The sequence below is a fragment of the Polyodon spathula genome, chromosome 7 (assembly GCF_017654505.1).
Source record: "Polyodon spathula isolate WHYD16114869_AA chromosome 7, ASM1765450v1, whole genome shotgun sequence".
In the NCBI taxonomy this organism is placed as follows: Eukaryota; Metazoa; Chordata; class Actinopteri; order Acipenseriformes; family Polyodontidae; genus Polyodon; species Polyodon spathula.
The window spans coordinates 48331401-48350872 of record NC_054540.1 but is presented as its reverse complement, the minus strand read 5'-3'; the positions used below and the strand labels follow the sequence as shown (position 1 = coordinate 48350872).

Here is a 19472-nt window from a genome sequence, read left to right as displayed (position 1 = left end):
GTGAACAGCCAAATACCTATTTTTCCCTAAAAGCAGCTTTGAAAACACATTTCTATGACATTTCTGGTTTCTCCAACGGGTTGGAAACAATAGACTACGCACATGTGCCGCTAACCCCTCGAGCTCATTTTGGACATCTGTATAGGACTATGAATTTGTGTAATCTGTTTGTATAGAATGTGTTGTGGTTTAATTGTTTAGAGTGTTTTGTCATTGCCATTCTGTGTGTCTATATGCTCTGAGAAATTATAACTGTAGTTGCTACTAGGTTCCAACATGTAACATGAACAGGTTCCTACATTTAACACAGAAGGCAAACAATATATACAGCAAAATATCAAGTTCATTATATAGGTTATATATATATATAATATCTTATATATATATATATATATATATATATATTATTATTATATATATATATATTATTATTATATTATTATATTAATTATTTATTATCAAAAAGCACCAGTAAAACTGGACTTATCAACATTCAATACTTATAAAATTGCTTAAAATGACCTTCACAATACTCACATTGGAATATAAAACAGCTCTAGTCGGATAGCTACAACAGTACCTTGTTTAAGTAACAGGCACTGCTACAGTCCTGTATTACACATAACTATGTGTACTTTCAAAAGAAACACCAAACAAACTCATAATATCTATGAAATCCAATGGTTAAACTCCAGGCATTATTAAATATATTTGAAACCTACAGATACAGTACATTTGCATGATGAGCACACACACACATACTAGATTAATCAGTACGTGTGGGGGAGTAGGACAATGCTTACTAAATATAAACTGGATAGATTTTTAACTCAAGCTGACTGTGCTGTTTATCTGGTGAAGTACTCTGTGGAATCATAATGCTTCCTTTATGGAACAGAGACCACGGCCATGACTGTAACACTGCAAGATAAACGCTCCTCTTCTAAATAGAAAGAAAGTGGTTGTGATTAGGGGCTGACGTTGGAGAGAAACACAAACCACTCTGCAGTATCAGTATCCTGAGGCAACATAAAGCCCTGGTGATTAGTGTGTCTGCCCTTTAAAAGTCAATGTATTGACTCTGAAAGAATAAATGATTTCTTTCAGACTTATGTATTCATACTTGGATTCAGTGGTAAAATGATCAAAGGAATGCTGCAGAATGCAAATATTTATTTTGCTGCCTTTAATATACTGTAATACCCTACGGTTGGGGCTATAGTGTTAGGTAAGGAATGCAGCTGTCATTGTACACCCCAAACCAATGATTGCTTTTTATGGTTAACCACTTCCCACTCTGCTTCTCCCAACAGAAGAAAAATGAGGCAGCATTGACATTTGACAGATAAACTTGAAAAGTCATTGGAAATAAACATTCATTTCAGTCACCCAAATGCCATGTCTAAAAGAAAAAGATAAAAAATACATCACTGTATATCACTGTAAATTATCAGCAGCACTACAACCTACTGTAGAAAACTGTATGTAATAGTTTTGTTTTTGGTATACAGTAAGCATTCAAGTTTCAGACTAACAAAGACATCTTACTGAGTGCTACTTTATTCAGGTAAGCTGAGGAGAAATGTGATTTATTGAGTGCTATTTTATTTCAGTTAGCTGAAGAAAAGTAAGATATAGCTGTTCATTTTCTGATATGGTTTGAGAGAAAAAAGTTGAATAAAAGGAAAAAAAAATCAACATACTTGCGACTAAGATGATATGATAAACTTGTAGTACTGCCGTGATATTGTCAAATATTGGATATACCTTCCAGCTGCCCCTTTGCCATTGGGGGGTGGGGGGGGCTGTGGTTGTGCAATGTATATACATACATTGTTTTTATTGTTTCAACTGCCGTAAGGCAGTGCTAATAACACATATGCTCTGGTTTGACTGTGGCGCTTTACATTTCGGGACTGTCCTGCCCAATTAGGGAAGGGTGCTCACCCTACCACCTTGAGACTATCCACGACAAGTCGTGTACTTAAACATTATTTCAGGATGTTTTGGACAAAAGCCCTTCTTCAGCTGTTTAGAAAGACAATACTGCAGTTTACTTTGCTTTCTACACAGCTGAAGAAGGACTTTGGTCAGAAACACCCTGAAATAAATCATTCTCGAAATAGGTCTGTACTAATATCCAGTATTGTTTGGCTACTTTTCTATCTGGAATTGATTACTTATTGTTTTTGTGTTGCTTGTTTCTTTACTGACAAGTATGCCAGCAATGGCTGGAAGAAGTTCAGGAAAACCTTTCCAACAAAAGGCACTAGGTTGACATTCACTGCTGTGAATGTAAAAAATAAAAATAGTACCTGGACATTTCCACTATTCTTAATGTAATATTTAACCTGGAATAATCATGTAAGGGAAATGTAAACATCCCTGTCATGATTTGAACTCTCCCACATTGGAGACCTCCCTTCTTATTTCCTCAGCTGAGCATTGTTCCTGTGGCTGTTACACTGTGTGCTAAAAAAATATGTTCATTCCAAATGTTGTATTACCTGTTTTTTTTTGTTTGTTTGTTTGGTTTTTTTTTTTTTTTTTTTTTTTGTTTTTTTTTTATTGTTGGCTCATTAAAGTTTTTTTATTTTTATTATTACTATCACAATAGTGGTCCAGACTGAAAACTAATTATAGCCAAAACCACAGGGAGAAATTATTTCAAATTAATTGGACTACTTATTAAGCTCCTCTGCAGTCACATGCTATGGCTTATGTCTTATAATTAACATGAAAAAGAACCGAGTGTTCTAGAGGGTACAAAAAGTTAATTAAAGTACTGCGAGAGGGTACAAAAAGTTAATTAAAGTACTGCAAATTATATTTCCTAATAATTACAATGACATCTCAGAACTGCAGGGGTCATAAGAAGCTCATGCCAGAACTAAGGTCAATTCACATTTCATGAGCATGAAACTAGAACCAAGAACCAAAAAGAAAATTAGTCTATAAAAACAACTTGAAGAAAATACTGTTTTGTAAGTCACTATAAGGCAGTTAAAATAAATGGCAGTTTTCAGAAAGATCTTTCATGAATGATCAGAAGCAGTGGCAGAGCCGGATAAAAGGGTGTAGTCATAACCGGCAGACACATCAGACTACATAATTAAGTGTTAAAGTTAAACCTCAAGTCTAAATATGATATACTTCTGTGGAAACATCAAAATGATAATGATACTGTATTAAAGTAAATGTAATGTGCCTGCATACTCCTCTATACCCATTGAACACTGACCCCCGTTGATGTGTTTTATACTGCGTGACAATGATTTATGCACTGAAGTGATATTGCCCCTTATTCTATTGTGCCTGTTTTACAGGAGCACTTTAACATACAATATCACACATCTGCCCAAAGAGCAATCAATCATCCATTGATTAGCTGTCTTGTTAATTGCAACTGTCTCAGTAATCAACTAGCTATTCAGTCAATACAAATTTAATTTGCTTATTACTGTAAAACAATTGGTGCCAAACATTACTACATAAAAGACAATATAGGATCCTGAACCCTTTCTTTTGAAATACCCAAGTAATTGTATGTCTGCATGACTGCTGGCAGTGTGATTTAAACATTATACTCCATGTGTGTTTCTTTTTTTTTTTTTTTTTTTCTAATTTAATTTATTTCTAATTAAAGATGATGGATATGTGGTATCTGCATTGAAGAAATTAAGCCCAGGGGGACACAGAACATAATTTATTATGAAAAAAACAAAACAAAAAAAAACAATAAACAGTGTTCATCCTATATTTTCTTGCATTTAATACTACATGTTGACACAACCACATAAACATTATCTCTGTATCATTGAAACTGAAGGTCTGCACCACTTATTTTGTGAAGCATTATTCCACACATGATTTCACTGACTAGAAAAGCTCACAAATGTTTTCATTTTATCTATTGTAGAAGGGGGGAAAAAAAAAATCAGATTATATAAATTGTATCCTAAGAACTGTGATTTACTAGAAATGTGGCCTTCATAGATGCCCAGGGTAACCTGCAGTCTCTCTTAAGTCTGCCTAATAATGACAGTGTTAAAGCATCTTTAAAAAAGTTGCATAGATAAACTTTATAGCTAAGGTTTGTTGAGGAGGAGTGCTACATGCCTGCTGCACTGCGCAAAGGGATTGAACGCCGGTTGTGCTTGCAACGAGACAGTGTTGTTTCACTGCTACTGCACAATTCAAGAACAATGGGATGCCAGGACTTGTGGTATGCTAAACGAAAATATAGCATAGCTTCAGACAGGTATTTATTATGAGCAGCCTGCAAATGTGCATCATGACGTAGCCGTTTTTATGGGCTGGAATCTGGGAATACGCACATTATTTAATACACAACATACATCTGCAGCAAACAAACAAGACCAGACTGTCAGAATTACTGATGGATATCCGGCAGGTTGTTCCCTAAAGATGTGATTTCTGTTGCCAAGCTCTAACTGTAATGAACAATAAAAAGGTAATAATTTATTTTTAAAGTGTATTAAAGATCAAACTATGGCATGATTCAATATCTGTAACATTGCACAGTTCGATTTGTTGTGAAATATCTACACACTTTATAGGATAATGTTATGCTCTGGAGATACCAGTACTGAAACATGCTTTTTTTCATAAGCTTATCTTACATTTCCTATGTTGTATCTGAAAGCTAGCTGTCAATAGACAGAGCTTGATGGTTTTGAGATAAGACATGCTTTTTCAAATGATAGTTGAAAGGTCTTATTAACTCAATTCTTAACTAAGCTTAGAAATACACAGCTTAAAAAAAGTCAAACTGATGGTCTTGTATATTAACACAATAACCAAAGAATACTTACAGGTTCTGTAGAACACGCTTGTGTAAATGCCTGATTCATTTGTTGGGCAAATGGCATCTTTGACAAGTATTTTGTTGTCTTTAAAAGCTGCATGTAACTGTTCCAGTATGGTGAGTAGGACAGAAATAAGTAAAAACTGTTGGCGCCAATGTCCCACTTCCCTGAAGATTTCCTAGGCAGTATAATATTAATCAACGGTGGCTTCTAACATCGGCCAATGCACCATTATGACAGAGTTTCTGTTTTTTGATCAACTCTATATATAAAGCATCAGCACAGTGAAAAATCAACTGCAATGCACTATTGTTCCATTAATACTTTATTAAGGTGATCAGTAATGTGCAGGAATAGGATTCGAGGCAAAACATAATGTACACATATTAATATAGTTAACGAAATGTAGTGTAGGCTTAAAAGCTGTGCTGCAGTAACCTCTTTCCATGCAGTAAACCTCAATGCAAGCACATTAAATGCATTTAAATACATGAACAATGATAATCATAACAATTTCTATGGGTTTTCTTTTGAACACACTTTATCTCGTTTTCCTGACATGCCACATTTAATATACTTCAATATTCCGGGATCCTCGGAGGAGTTTATTGGCTTCTGCAACAAACATGTAAGAATGTAAAGCAGCTAAATCTGCAAACTAAAAATCCCCCATTGGGAATGAGGTCAGTTACTTGTGGGAAGATGGATATTTAAAAAAAAACTCTACTCTTTCTAAGTCTCATTGTGAAAATGACTGGTCTGTGTTTTGCCTGATAAGCTAATATTGATGGAATTTCTTTTTTTTTTCCTCATGTACTTTCAGTGGATTTTGGGGTATTTTTAACCACAGGTTCATTTTGTTCCAAATGCATTCATTCGACTTGGACTATTTTATTCTCTAATTGTAGCTGGTAAGATGTAGTTGTACCTGAATACCATGGCAAACACGTCTCTCCCTGCAATGCATCATTTATTTCCTCATGGGGAATGGTACAACAAAGAGGACAGTGCTTTGAAGAGTGCAGCTCCTTGGCAGCCTATTCACCAGATGTCAACTAGTCACACTGTCTAACCGCCAGGTAGGATGACTCCAACCTGCCTTCATTCTATAATATACAGTAGACCCTGATATCAGTGTGACACAGCCATCTAAAATGTATTTGTTTTGGATACTGTGGTTTGCCGTGATGTTACATTCCAATTAACAAGGTTTGAGAGAGGTGGCCTCGAACACAAACCGGTAAAAAAACTTTAAAAAAATTACAAAAAAATAAATATCATGGTCAGATGAGGACAGAGACAACTCAAACAAGGAACAAGAAAAAAAACACTGTATGGAAACCCTATGCAAATAATTCAACAATACCTGGACCAGCCTGTCCACAAGAAAGACTGTGAGGAACCAAGTAATCTGAGACATAGTGGGCAGTATTGGACAGATATGTTGCTCACCATAAATATGTCTTAGGTTTTCCATGGGGACAGTTTCCAGAACACAGGATACACTGTTCAGCAGTAAACATGCATGCACTATATTGTTTTTAACAATATATTATTAAAAAGATTGTATTGGTTGCTGTAAGATACAAGCTGCTTTCCAGTGAAGCCAGTCGTGCAGCTGCTCTGACTTCTCGTATGGGGGATATCAGCTTGTATAGTGCAGCACCCTACACCTATACAATTATTTGTATATATTTTATACTGTACATCCAGTAGCTGTGATTCACCTGTATTCACATACATACAATATAATAAAATGTCCAAATACTTTTCAATAATTTAAAAAATGTCATATACAAGGTATTGCCTCGAAGTAAAATAATGCAATATAATTACAAATTGGCAGTTAACACAAAACATTAAAACAAAGCAAATTATTTTTTTTTTTTGAGTAATGTTTGATTCAATATAATATTTCCAAGTAATCTTTTCTCAATGACCTGATTAAAAAAAAAAAAAAAAAAAAACACAGCTTTGTATCCAGTGCAAACCTGCACTGCTACTGTGGTAAAAATATTTGCTGCCAAAGGAAGTCAATCGTATTTGCAGATTGTTATTTCTTACCATTAAAAAAAATAAATAAATACATTTAAAAAAAAACTGCTACAATTAAAAAGTGGAAAACTGGAGAATTATAAAAACACTAAGAAACGTAGATCACTTCCAATTTTAACTACTGTCAATTAGCTAACCTCTTCCCTATTAGAAACCCCTACAACAGTCTTCCCTTAAGAAATGATAGCTGTTAACAGTGCTGCTTACAGGTGTAACCAAGAACCTTTAGCAGCTACATCTGTGGGCTGATGATCAAGGGGAGGAGAGGTAAACATAGTTTGTAAGGAGATTGTACTTGGGAAAGGTTGTAAGGAGATGAAGCACCGTACACTTTGAGGCATAAATGTTCCTTGATGAAATGTAAGTAGTCTACTCCTAAAGCAGTACATCAAGCATGTTTCTGCTGAGATCAGCTATGTGTGTGGGTGCTTTAAAACACAGAATATTGGCTCTAATGGGATTAAAATATGAAAGTCATATTAAAGTCATGAAGCTGCATTTTAAAACAAATCTCAAAAGCCACTGTATTAACATTTGAGGAGAAACAGACGCTTCTTGCAGTTCAATCTTTAACATTTTTGCAGGAGCATTTCCCCCATGATTTATTTTTATAGAATGAAAGATATTACAGCGCGGCAGTGAATATGAAATATTGCGGTACTGTCTTTTATTAAAACAATGTGTGACTATGGACACTGCAACACCAGCACAGGTGGCAGAATTGTTACTTATTTTGACAACTAAAGGGTCTGTGCGGGAATGGAGCAAGTATGTGTATGTGTTGTTTGTCAATAAGGTAATGTCAATTGTAAAATCCTTACTGCTAAAAGAGTTGTCTGTGCAGTTTTCATCACTCAGCCAGGAACCATGGGAATAGCCAGAAAGAAAGTATAATTTCAAATCTGTTTTAATTTTCAAACACAGTATGCAAGAGAAGTGTATAGACTATTAAAAGAGCTTTCAAACTTGGTTACTATAGCAACATGACATTAAACCAGTTCTTAAAAAAAGAGACTTTAATATTAAACACAACAGTATAATGTAAATAAATGCCTGCTATACTGACCTAGAGCAATTTGGTCTTATTTCCTGTCTTAATAGGAAAAAAAAAAAAAAGATGATTGTGTGTTTAAACACAGAAGCCATTAATTTGACCAGTTAAAATAACTGTGCTTTCATGGCTAAGGAAACATTAAAACTCAGTGAAGAAAATATCTTACAAATAATATAATTAGTCAACACTATTATATTGTACTAATATTTTCTTCCTAAAAATGAAAACAACATATCAGGAAAAGCATCAAATGGTAGAATGAATGTACGTAGATGTGTTTGCCACAACCAGATGGCTTTTAGGAGCCGGCGCATGACAAATTATAAATGGTTATTTATAATGTGTAAAATAATGGTGACACCCAGCTGTGAGAAAATTGGTGTGAAAGTCAGAAATGCATCTGCCTACCAACAGAAGATGTAGCATTCATTCCTTTGATACTAACTTCTAACAATTGTTTAGCAATGCACGACAAACAATAACATTTTTATACTATGTAAAATTCAGAACTATTCATTAGCATACCCAGGAGTTCATGTGTGCTGGATCTGGTACATTTTTCTGGTACCTTTTTGTCTGACAGACGAGAGCTAAACAGTTTTCAAATGATGAACTGTATGAAAAAAATACACAAGAAAACAACATTTTTGTTTCGTTGCAAAAAAAGAACTACAGTATATATTGTATACCTAACATGTACAATGAAAGAAAACACTTTCCTGTTCCATGAATTGAATGACAAAAGTGTACCGTAATGATATATTGTAGGGTGCAACGTCTATGAATAAGAAGATGATTCATTTTCTTGCACCCCAAACTGTAAAGCACCAAAAAACTACAGTTCTTAACAGCAGAGTTGTCACTCCTGTTCATCAGATTAGTCATACCGTCACTGGTATTGTTCGAACTAGAAGATTACAGTATGTTAAAACATGCCCATGCAAAGGTCGACATGCAGACCAACATCAACAATAAAGCATGAAACCCTGATTCCCAAACAGATAAGAACTTGAAGCATATGGGAGCTACTGTAAATTAAGGTTACTACATTAGGTCTATAACAAAAATGCTATCCCTCTTCCTTAACTATAAGGTCCAGTACCTTTCCATTTACAAATTATCCCTGGGCATATGAATGAAAGGCACACAATACAAATGTTTACAGAAATGAAAGGGATGATTTTAAATTAAATGTGAGCTTAATTAAGAAGTACATGTTAAACCTGAAATATTTCTGGATTGTGTATTTGCAGTTGTTCAATGGCAGTACCCTTACATTTTGTTTTTTGTTTTTACTTGGCGCTGAAATGTAGCATTTCATGTTTTGCAAAGCATTTAATTAATGAAGCAAAATTCTATTACAAGAAGTCAGCATACACGGTCCAAGTGGAAAAGTTGCTGAGAAACTGAAATCGCCAGATGGGATGCAGCCCTTGGGCCTAACTTGGAAGAACATAACATAACACCAGTACAATGAAGAAACTGGTGACATTGATATTTAATTTTGTGCACAACCACTATGCATACAGTACTGTAGCCTGACTTTTCACTTTACGCTCCCTCACAGTGAGATTGCAACACAAGACCACATGCAAAGTTGGGCTCTGAAAGCTCAGAATAAATCTGAAAGAAATACACTACTGATGAAGAAAGTGCTTCAGAGAAATGTATGTATGGCAATAGGAAAACTAAAATGATTCAAACAAAAATTGACACATTGGTGAATATATAATGTACCTCAGAGAAGGTGCTTCCATTATCATAGAGATTGTGTTATAATGCCAGGTCTAGGTTTAACACCAGATAGTTCATTCAGTCCAGGGACAATGAATTAGGACTACATTATAGGAATTTAATCAACCAAGAGCAGTGGGGAATTGAATTTGATATTGAGTTGGCTTATATGTAAATTATTGCAGCTGTGCAGAGTTGAAACTGCTAACATTTTTTTCATATTTTTAACTATGTCATATAATAGGGCCTTTTTATTAAAACATTAATGCACAGCTTTTTTTTACTCAACTTTATTTAATGTATCTATATAAGAAAGTATTTAGTAATTTAGTAAAGCACTCTACAAATTTTTTGAAAAATATTGCTTTACACTGTATGTTAAACCTTAATATCTTAACGACAATAAAAATCTTTTTGAAGATGATACTGTACAAATGGCATCATTTTGTCTTATGTTACTCGTATGAGACTACTGTTTACTGTAAACCTTCATAAATAAACCATGTCTTCATTATTATTTTAAAACTCAGATTTCAGCTTTCCTGTAAATCTGAGGTTTTGTCTCATTATTTATGAATCATCCAAAACCCCATGCCTTTATAGCTGTCTGGTTCCCCAATGTATTAATACACTAGTATCTTCTACAGCACCGATACAGTCTATAAAAACTTCCATGACTTTCTCAAAACACTTTACAAAGTAACAACTGAAAATCGGAATTTGACTGCAAATCATCTTTAATAAGTATTATACAATATGACCAGCCCCAATAATCACTTTAATCAATCATGTAAATGTTTTCTGTTGCAGCAAATATAACCCCCCATTATCCTGCATAATTGCATAAGTGTATTTTGTCAAAGCATCTACTGGTTTTAATGTAGACAATCGTAACACTCACCAGGATATAAGCATGGTACATTATAAAAAACAAATTCAAATATACAAAATTTGTACTTGGGATTTTATTTAGCTACATATATAAATATATAGTGTCATGTAATTGTTAATGTGAAAATTAAAGACTGCAAACAAAATAACAAGTACAGGGAAGTGTTTTATTTTAAAATGCTAGAGGATAGGTTTAATGTTAATGAAAATAAAATCCATGTGTTCCAGAAATGATTCCACGATGATAATGCTATTTAAAGTGTTAATGCAAAATGTTTCCAATGTGAATCATTTTATTTGAAAAAGATATACATAATATGCTGTTCTATATTATAATTTAACTTACTGACATTTTATTTTAAGGGCCTTTTTTTTGATGATTTACTGTTAAAAAAAACAATGTTAATTTTAAGCTAATGGTTAGGGTTAGGGTTAATAAAAAAACATGTTTTAATTTGCTAAACACTACCACAGTGACAACATAAACCGATTTGAAGCATATGATTGACTGGGTATTGATCATCCATAGGGCTATGATGTTTTAGCTAGCCTATTAATCATTATTAACTAAGATTAAACAGAAAATAAATACTTTACAAACATGTTTATTAGCTGTTTGTTAACACTTAGTAAACAAAAATAAAGGCCCTTAAAATAAAGCGTGACCTTTAACTTAATATACTATATAATCAAAGACTGCCCTTCCCCTTTTTCCCTACATACTTGGTAAATCTTGGGTTGGAATCACTTTTTCTAATATAAACCAGAAAAAATGATCACATTCATTTTGGCACATCATTGAATTTGAAATGTTGTACCACTTTAGAGAAAAAGTCTATAGCTTGATAAATTGTCTGCTTTTATTAAAATAAAACATGACTCCAAGTGTATGATTTATTAAAGGAAAAAAATTCATATGTATATGACTAGACACATCTACAAACAATAGGAACTTCAGTAAAATAATGAATGCAATAGATATGCAGCTAATGGCTTTGGAGTATAGATACATCAATGCAACAGAAGCTTTACTGGCTTAATGAGGTACTTTTTTGCAGATTTTTTGTGGAGCTATCTGAAGTCCAAAATCAACTGTTCAGTTGATTGATTTTGTTGGTCAATCGCTGTCATTATGTGGCTGGTCCCTAGAAGCAGCAATGATCATTGATTAAGGGTTCACAGAAGCCTTTAAAACTGTGAAAGATATTTATTGAGTATGTAACTTAACTAAAACAGCCCAAGAACAGTCCAAATGTCTCGTGTCAGAGGAAATGAAAGACAAGATCCTGATACATTATAGATCCCCAATACATTTCAGATAATGGTGCATGACCTTAGAAAGATTTCTGCAGAAAGGGTGAAATAGGAAAGGTCAGATTGAGCAGTGAAGATACATGGAACAGGATATTCTCCTTGCTGGCAGGCTATGTATATCTAAATCAGAATCCTGTCAGAAGAAGGCAACAGATGGTGGCAAACAAGACTAGACAACCACAACGGGTCACAGGGGGCACTGCAGCATTGTATTGCATTGCATTTATTTCTTTGCATGGCCACCACTCCTCTCCATATTTAGGATATGATAAACCCCTGCTGAATAACAGAACAACAAAATGGATGGCATCATTCTGTTCTGCTAGTTATTTTTTCCAACAATAGCACTATAAAGTGGCTAATTGATTTTCTAGCTAACAGATACAAGTTGTTGCTCATTTTTACACCATTCACATCTTCTATCCCATTAAAATTTGGCAAAAGATTAAAAAAAAAACATAAGATTTTAATAAAGAAAAATGTATTAGAATCGAATATTATACTATATATATATATATATATAGTATATATATATTTATCCCTATATATATATATATATATATATATATATATATATATATATGCAGCTGCCTCTTTGAGCTAAAATTATATATATATATATATATATATATATATATATATATATATATATATATATATATATATACACACCACACACACACACACACACACACACACACACACAGTGCCTTGCAAAAGTATTCAGACTCCTGACCAATTCTCTCATATTACCGAATTACAAATGGTACATTGAAATTTCGTTCTGTTTGATATTTTATTTTTAAACACTGAAACTCAAAATCAATTATTGTAAGGTGACATTGGTTTTATGTTGGGAAATATTTTTAAGAAAAATAAAAAAACTGAAATATCTTGCTTGCATAAGTATTCAACCCCTGTGCTGTGGAAGCTCCCAGTTTGCACCGGTGAAAGAAATTGCCCTAACGAGGACACAATTACCTTACCATTGGCCTCCACCTGTGAACCATTAAAGTTGCTGTCACATTTTCTGGATAAAAATCCCACTGTTGAAGGATAATTGGTAAGGCTGTGAATCTGAAGGAAAATGAAGACCAAAGAGCATTCTACAGTAGTTAGAGATAAAGTAATACAAATGCATAGATTAGGGAAAGGGTACAAAATAATATCCAAGTGTTTGGATATCCCAATGAGCACAGTTGGATCAATAATCAGGAAGTGGAAGCTGCATCACACCACCCAGGCACTGCCAAGAAAAGGCTGTCCCTCAAAACTCAGCGTTCAAACAAGAAGGAGACTTGTGAGAGAAGCCACAGAGAGGCCAACAATCACTTTGAAGGAGCTACAGAGTTCAGTGGCTGGGAGTGGAGTAATGGTGCACCAGTCAACCATATCAAGAGCTCTGCATAACACTGGCCTGTATGGGAGGGTGGCAAGAAAGAAGCCGTTGCTCAAAAAGTACCATCTGAAAGCACACCTGGAGTTTGCCAGAAAGCATGAGAGTGACCCAGCTGTGATGGGGAAAAGGTTTTGGTCAGATGAGACTAAGATAGAGCTTTTTGGCCAAAACTCAAAGTGCTATGTGTAGCGCAATCCTAACACTGCCCGTGCCTCAAGACACACCATCCCTACAGCGAAGTATGGTGGTGGCAGCATCATGCTGTGGGGATGCTTCTCATCAGCAGGGACTGGACATCTTGTTACAATTGAAGGAAGAATGGATGGAGCAAAATACAGGAAAATACTGCAAGAGAATCTGCTTCAGTCCACTAAAAAACTGAAGCTTGGGAGGAAATTTACCTTTCAGCACGGCAATGATCCCAAGCACAAGGCCAAAGCAACATTGGAGTGGCTCAAGAACAAAAAGGTGAATGTCCTACAGTGGCCCAGTCAAAGTCCTGATCTCAATCCCATTGAGAATCTGTGGCACTATTTGAAAATTGCGGTCCACAAGCGTTGTCCAACCAACCTGAACAACCTGGAGCAAATCTGCCAGGAAGAAAGGGCCAAAATCACTATGACACTGTGAGCAAAGCTGGTACATACTTACCGCAAAAGACTTAACGCTGTTATTGCAGCGAAAGGTGGCTCTACCAAATATTAATGTGTGGGGGTTGAATACTTATGCAAGCAAGATATTTCAGTTTTTTATTTTTCTTAAAAATATTTCCCAACATAAAACCAATGTCACCTTACAATAATTGATTCTGAGTTTCAGTGTTTAAAAATAAAATATCAAACAGAACGAAATTTCAATGTACCATTTGTAATTTGGTAATATTAGAGAATTGGTCAGGGGTCTGAATACTTTTGCAAGGCACTGTGTGTGTATATATATATATATATATATATATATATATATATATATATATATATATATATATATATATATAATGCAGCACAAATAGCATTTCACAAATGTATCCTTCCTTATAGTAGATCTCCTATTACTTCATTAACAACCCAGTTTTTGCAGCTCGAAATAGCTGCAGTAAACCACAGCTCGACATCTGTCAACCACTGAACAAAAGCAGCAAATACTTCCTAGTTGACTCAAACTAAGGCAACAGTATAAAATAACAAAGGAAGGAAAGCATTTAACACTGAAGTTCCATCTTGGGATCAGATTGGAAGAAAAACATCCTTTTGGTGGATAAATAGATAGTTACAACAAAAAGAAACAGTGCTCTCTCTATTTCTCTGTCTGAAAAAAGTGATGCTTATTCTTAAACAACTCACTCGCCTAATCAATCCACAAAAGTGATGTTGTTTTATTGAGCACCAGTTTCACCAATAATAATATCAGATCTAAGCACATACAACATGTATATGAATATATAATAAACAGGCAAAAGTGTGCATTCAAATATTTACTATCCTTAGTTACAAGGATACTGCCAGATCTCAGTATATAAGCATGACAAGCCGAACAATTCACATTTGTGAGAGTAATACATTCAGAGAGTACAAAAAAAATTGTTTTTATAGAATAGAGATAGCAATGTCTTGTGTTACGAGGTTGATTGACCATGCTTAAACACAGATGGACTTGACAGAGTCTTCACATCTGTTATTATTTGCAAATACCGAGTATTTTTCAGAAGCTGGGGGCCCATGAAAGACAGAGACTTGTAAAATGAAGGCTGACCACCTGCCAACCACTTCACTTATCGATTCAGTAAGGATGGTAGCTGGCATGGGCCTCTATCTAATTAATAAAATACTAAAGCTGTAGAAAAAAAGCAAATACAAAGAGAGTTCCTAATAAAACATCATTTTATTGACATCTGTTAATTGGCTATTCAATTTCATAGACTGCACAGGGCACTAGTAAAGTTAACACCTGCCCAAAAGACTAATGTTATAGAAAACTTCAATAATTCCAAGTAAGTGAAAAGAAATGGTGCCTCCTGCTATGCTGTGCTCCTTAAGCAAGATATTTTGAAAAGTCACATGAGAATACGTGCATACATGATGGGATGATTAATAATAGGTGAAATGGTAAATAGTTTCCATATAGTCAATTCAATTATATAATAATACTACTACTACTACTAATACTAATACTAATAATAATAATAAAATAATAATAATAATAATAATAATAATAATAATAACAATAATATCTGTATATAGCGTCTTTCATAATGGACCACCATCACAAAGCGCTTTACAGAGGTAGGCTGTGAACTGTGCATTATATGCAGAGTCACTTACAATAATACATTGATGTAACATCTCATCTACAATAAGTGAATAGCTCAGGGTTACACAGTGAGTCAGTCAGTGGCAGAGGTGGGATTTGATTCGTTGGCCACGAGGCAAATTGTAAGAAGATATTGAACTTCCATATTTAAATGACATTAACCAAATTGTTTAGCTCAGCTTTCTGCACCATTCTCGTTTTAAATCAATATGTTTTATTAACCAAGGAAACAGGTATCTACAATCAATATTATGAAACAGAATTGTTATTTATGGATTTTTTTGTATGTGCGGTGCCATGCTCATGGTGTTTAAGGTGCTGCTTATGGACTAAACTATTAATTCAGAATGGCTCAAGAGTATAAGCACTGAAAAAATGATGTGTTTGAGTAGCTGAATAAGTGTATACATAATAGAGTCTACTCAGCTCCTTTGCATTCAATATTTAGTGAATACAAAAAACTGTTGCTAATAAAACTTGTATAGTCTGCTGACATCACACCAAAAGACAACTGCTGCCTGTCAAGATATGGTGCCTCACATAAACTGCTGCAAAAAATCAGTTAAGTGCCAGCACATATATTGTACCAATTCCAATAACAAAAGAGAGACAGGGAAACAACTAGCAGGCACAATAACACAATCACTGCTCTACAGTTAGGCGCATTTAATGAAAAGGGGTAATTTTTTTTTGTTTGTTTGTTTAATTAGTGCTGGGACTGATGAGCAAATTCCCATTCTTTTGCTTGCACTGTATTCATGTCATTACATAATAAAACCGTACTTTATATTATTAAAAAACATCGTCTCTGCTGTACTTGTTACAATTACTGTAAAGGTGCACTGTACCTGTTACAATATGTAATACATCAAATTCCTAAGAAAGCAATGTGTTTAACAAAATGATTTTGTAACAATGTGATAATAAAACCATAAGTGGAAACATGAATAATAACATGCATACTGTAGTAGATTTTCACTTCATTATGCAAAATCAGGTATTCCTGTATTTTTATATAATAATTAAATTTTAGGAAGATGCAGTATCATTTTTTAAAGCACCCTTCATGGAATATATATGTAATTTGGAAAATGTGTGCTACGCATTTGACTTTTTAGACCTTGATGCAGTATATAAACACTACATGCGGATATGCAATTGTAGCTACAGGATTAGCATTATTAAGACTCACTGGACTTGAAAATGACTGCTTCAAAGTGATTTCCAAGCCCGCCTACTGTATTATAAGCTTTTTCCAGAGGAAGTTCACAGCTGTATTTTTTATAATATATTGCAGGCACAAGCAAAGCCATAAAACATATTAATTGGCTTAGCTAACATTATGCCCAATAATTGATTCATGCAGAATTATGGATCACTACAGTTTGCATACCATAGCTTTTGGGCCAATGCTAAAGTATTACTCGATAGTAATGTGTCATATAGTTTGCACAATACCTTACAATGAAGCACAAGCATCAACATTCAACCAATATACAGATGATCGAACCTTTTTTATCTGCAGAATACTAGATAGTGTGGTTTGGTAAAAAAATATGAATGAATATGCTAGGAATATAAAGACACTGTACAGAACTTCCATAGGCATCTTTTTATAGTAAATCATGTATTTCTCACCCCTTACCTCTCCCTTGCCTCCTCCTCCAAAGGGTATTCAGCAGGTGAATTTACATCCTCTTTGCAATTTTTGGATTCTTCCTTCCCGGAATTCTCTTGCGAGCTGATTTTGGACAGCCCATCATTCACCTGCAACTGTTCTGTGATGTTCTGCTGGTTCCGTGATTGATTATCAGGTCTAGCACAGACTGGTGTTGGGGCCAGGGTTGGTGCCAGTATGCTGTGCACGGGACTGCTGCTCTTGCGAAGTCCGCTCCTATCCCGGGAATGACTCTTTAACCGGTTTTGAACTGGAGTGCCCCTGTGCTCAAAACCTTCCTGCTGGATGTAGCCTCCGTTACCTGCCGAGCCTTGCGATGAATGGCTAAACCACCTCCAGCGAAGCCTCAAGATCTGTTTCACATCAAACTCTTTCTTCCCTGACACTGACATGTTTGTGAAGGCAACAGAAAAGGGGAAAAAAGGCAAAAAGCCTTTTTAACCAGCAATGAAAGAACAACTCCTTTTCTTCAGGTGCCTAAGCTCTCAATACAGTCTCTTCCTGTGTTTCTCTGCATATATATATATATATATATATATATATATATATATATATATATATATATATATATATATATATTATATATATACACACACAATCAATCCTGTCTGAGCTATGCACGTTTTTCTCTCTGCACGAATGCTGTGCTGCTGCTAACTGAGTAGGTGGGGGACCATACCGACAGGATGATGAGGTCAGACCTTAAAACAAGTAAATCAGCTTAGAAAAGGAAGGCGGCAACCAGCAACACTCTTCCCAGCAGCTGAGTCTTCTGCACTCACTCTCTCTCTCTCTCTCTCTCTCTCTCTCTCTCTCACACACACACACACACACACACACACACACACACACAGACACACAGATTCACTAATGCAGTCCCCAAGTGTCCAAGCCTGTAACTCACAAAGCAGGAAAAATGATGAACCCATAGGCTTGTTTCCTGGGAGAAACTGTGACAGACAGCAATTTCACCAACCTCCAAGGAAGGATAGCTATATTGTTGGACCTGATTGTTTTTTAATTACACAATTTAACACCGTGAATCCCCTCAAATCCAAATTATTTCACTGAGAAAAAACTGAAGAATTTTCTTTAAAGAATTAAGATTTTCTAGAAATAATAAGCGGCATTCAGTAAAATAAAGCCCCTCAGAAGTTAATTGTCCTGTTATGCTTTAGCTGAAAGGATCATGTTTGTGTAAACTGTTTTTCTTATGTCAAAACTAATATACATTAACTACAATCAGAGACTAGAGAAGACATGCACACAATTTGAACACACAATTTTGTTCCCTATACTGTAACCTTCACATGCAGTATTTTCAGGGAGCCATAAAACTGGTGCATTTTTTCCCCACCCTTATCGCAACAATAACTAAACACTTACTGAAACGAATGGCTTTCCAGCTTCAAGGTAGAGCTTACAGCGAAGCATTTTCATGAGTTGTAAAATAAAAGAAAACAGCAAGAAAACACAAAACTCAGGTATAGGTGGATCCTGCAAATGGCAGGTCATTTAAGCTGCCTTGTAATGTGATTAAACTGGAGATGAGGCTGTTTAAATTTACTGGAGTATCATCGATCAAGCACTCTCCATGGGTGATATACAATGTGACTTGCCCCAGTCCCTTTACTTGAAATGCTGAAGCATAAATAAAGCAGGCCTTTCACTCTTGTGGTGGGCATACATTAATACAGAGCCCGCAGACATGTTTTCCACAAGGTTTGTAAATTTGACATGCTAATTCCAGGGAAATGAACAGTGTGAATCTTAATCAGTAGCCTCATTGAAACATTTCTCCACACCTGTGCCGTCTGATTCAGTACGCTACTAAAGTAATTCTAGTAACAATACATTTAATACTTTATTTTTTTAATGTGGGGGGGGGGTCAATGCTGGTTCTGTGTAACCAGCTAAATACATGTCATACAATAGTTAAACTAGACAAACAGCATAATGCATAACATATAATTAATTATTGTATTCACTAGTTGTCCTGAAATTAACATTTTTGCTGTGTATTGTCGATTTTCATTACCTTTGGGAAATGCATTGTTGACAAGAAACCCATTCATTATTTCTCTGTCAAATTTAAGTATATTTACTACTGTAGGTTGCATAAATACACACGCAATATTAAACGTCAGATGAGCGGGATATATATTTATTTGCTCTGCTTACTGATGGTGCGCATGCACATTTTAACACGAC

The 19472-nt window shown here is 34.9% G+C and overlaps 1 protein-coding gene across 1 annotated transcript in view; it reads right to left on the bottom strand.

Moving 5' to 3' along the window:
- Positions 1 to 17767, bottom strand: part of LOC121318705 (kelch-like protein 4) — a 62447-nt gene extending 44680 nt beyond the window's left edge. Inside the window, exon 1 of the mRNA XM_041255663.1 lies at positions 17229 to 17767. Coding sequence (XP_041111597.1) covers positions 17229 to 17653 — 425 coding nt within the window. The 5' untranslated portion in view covers positions 17654 to 17767. The remainder of the gene's footprint in view (positions 1 to 17228) is intronic.
- Positions 17768 to 19472: the final 1705 nt, after the last annotated feature.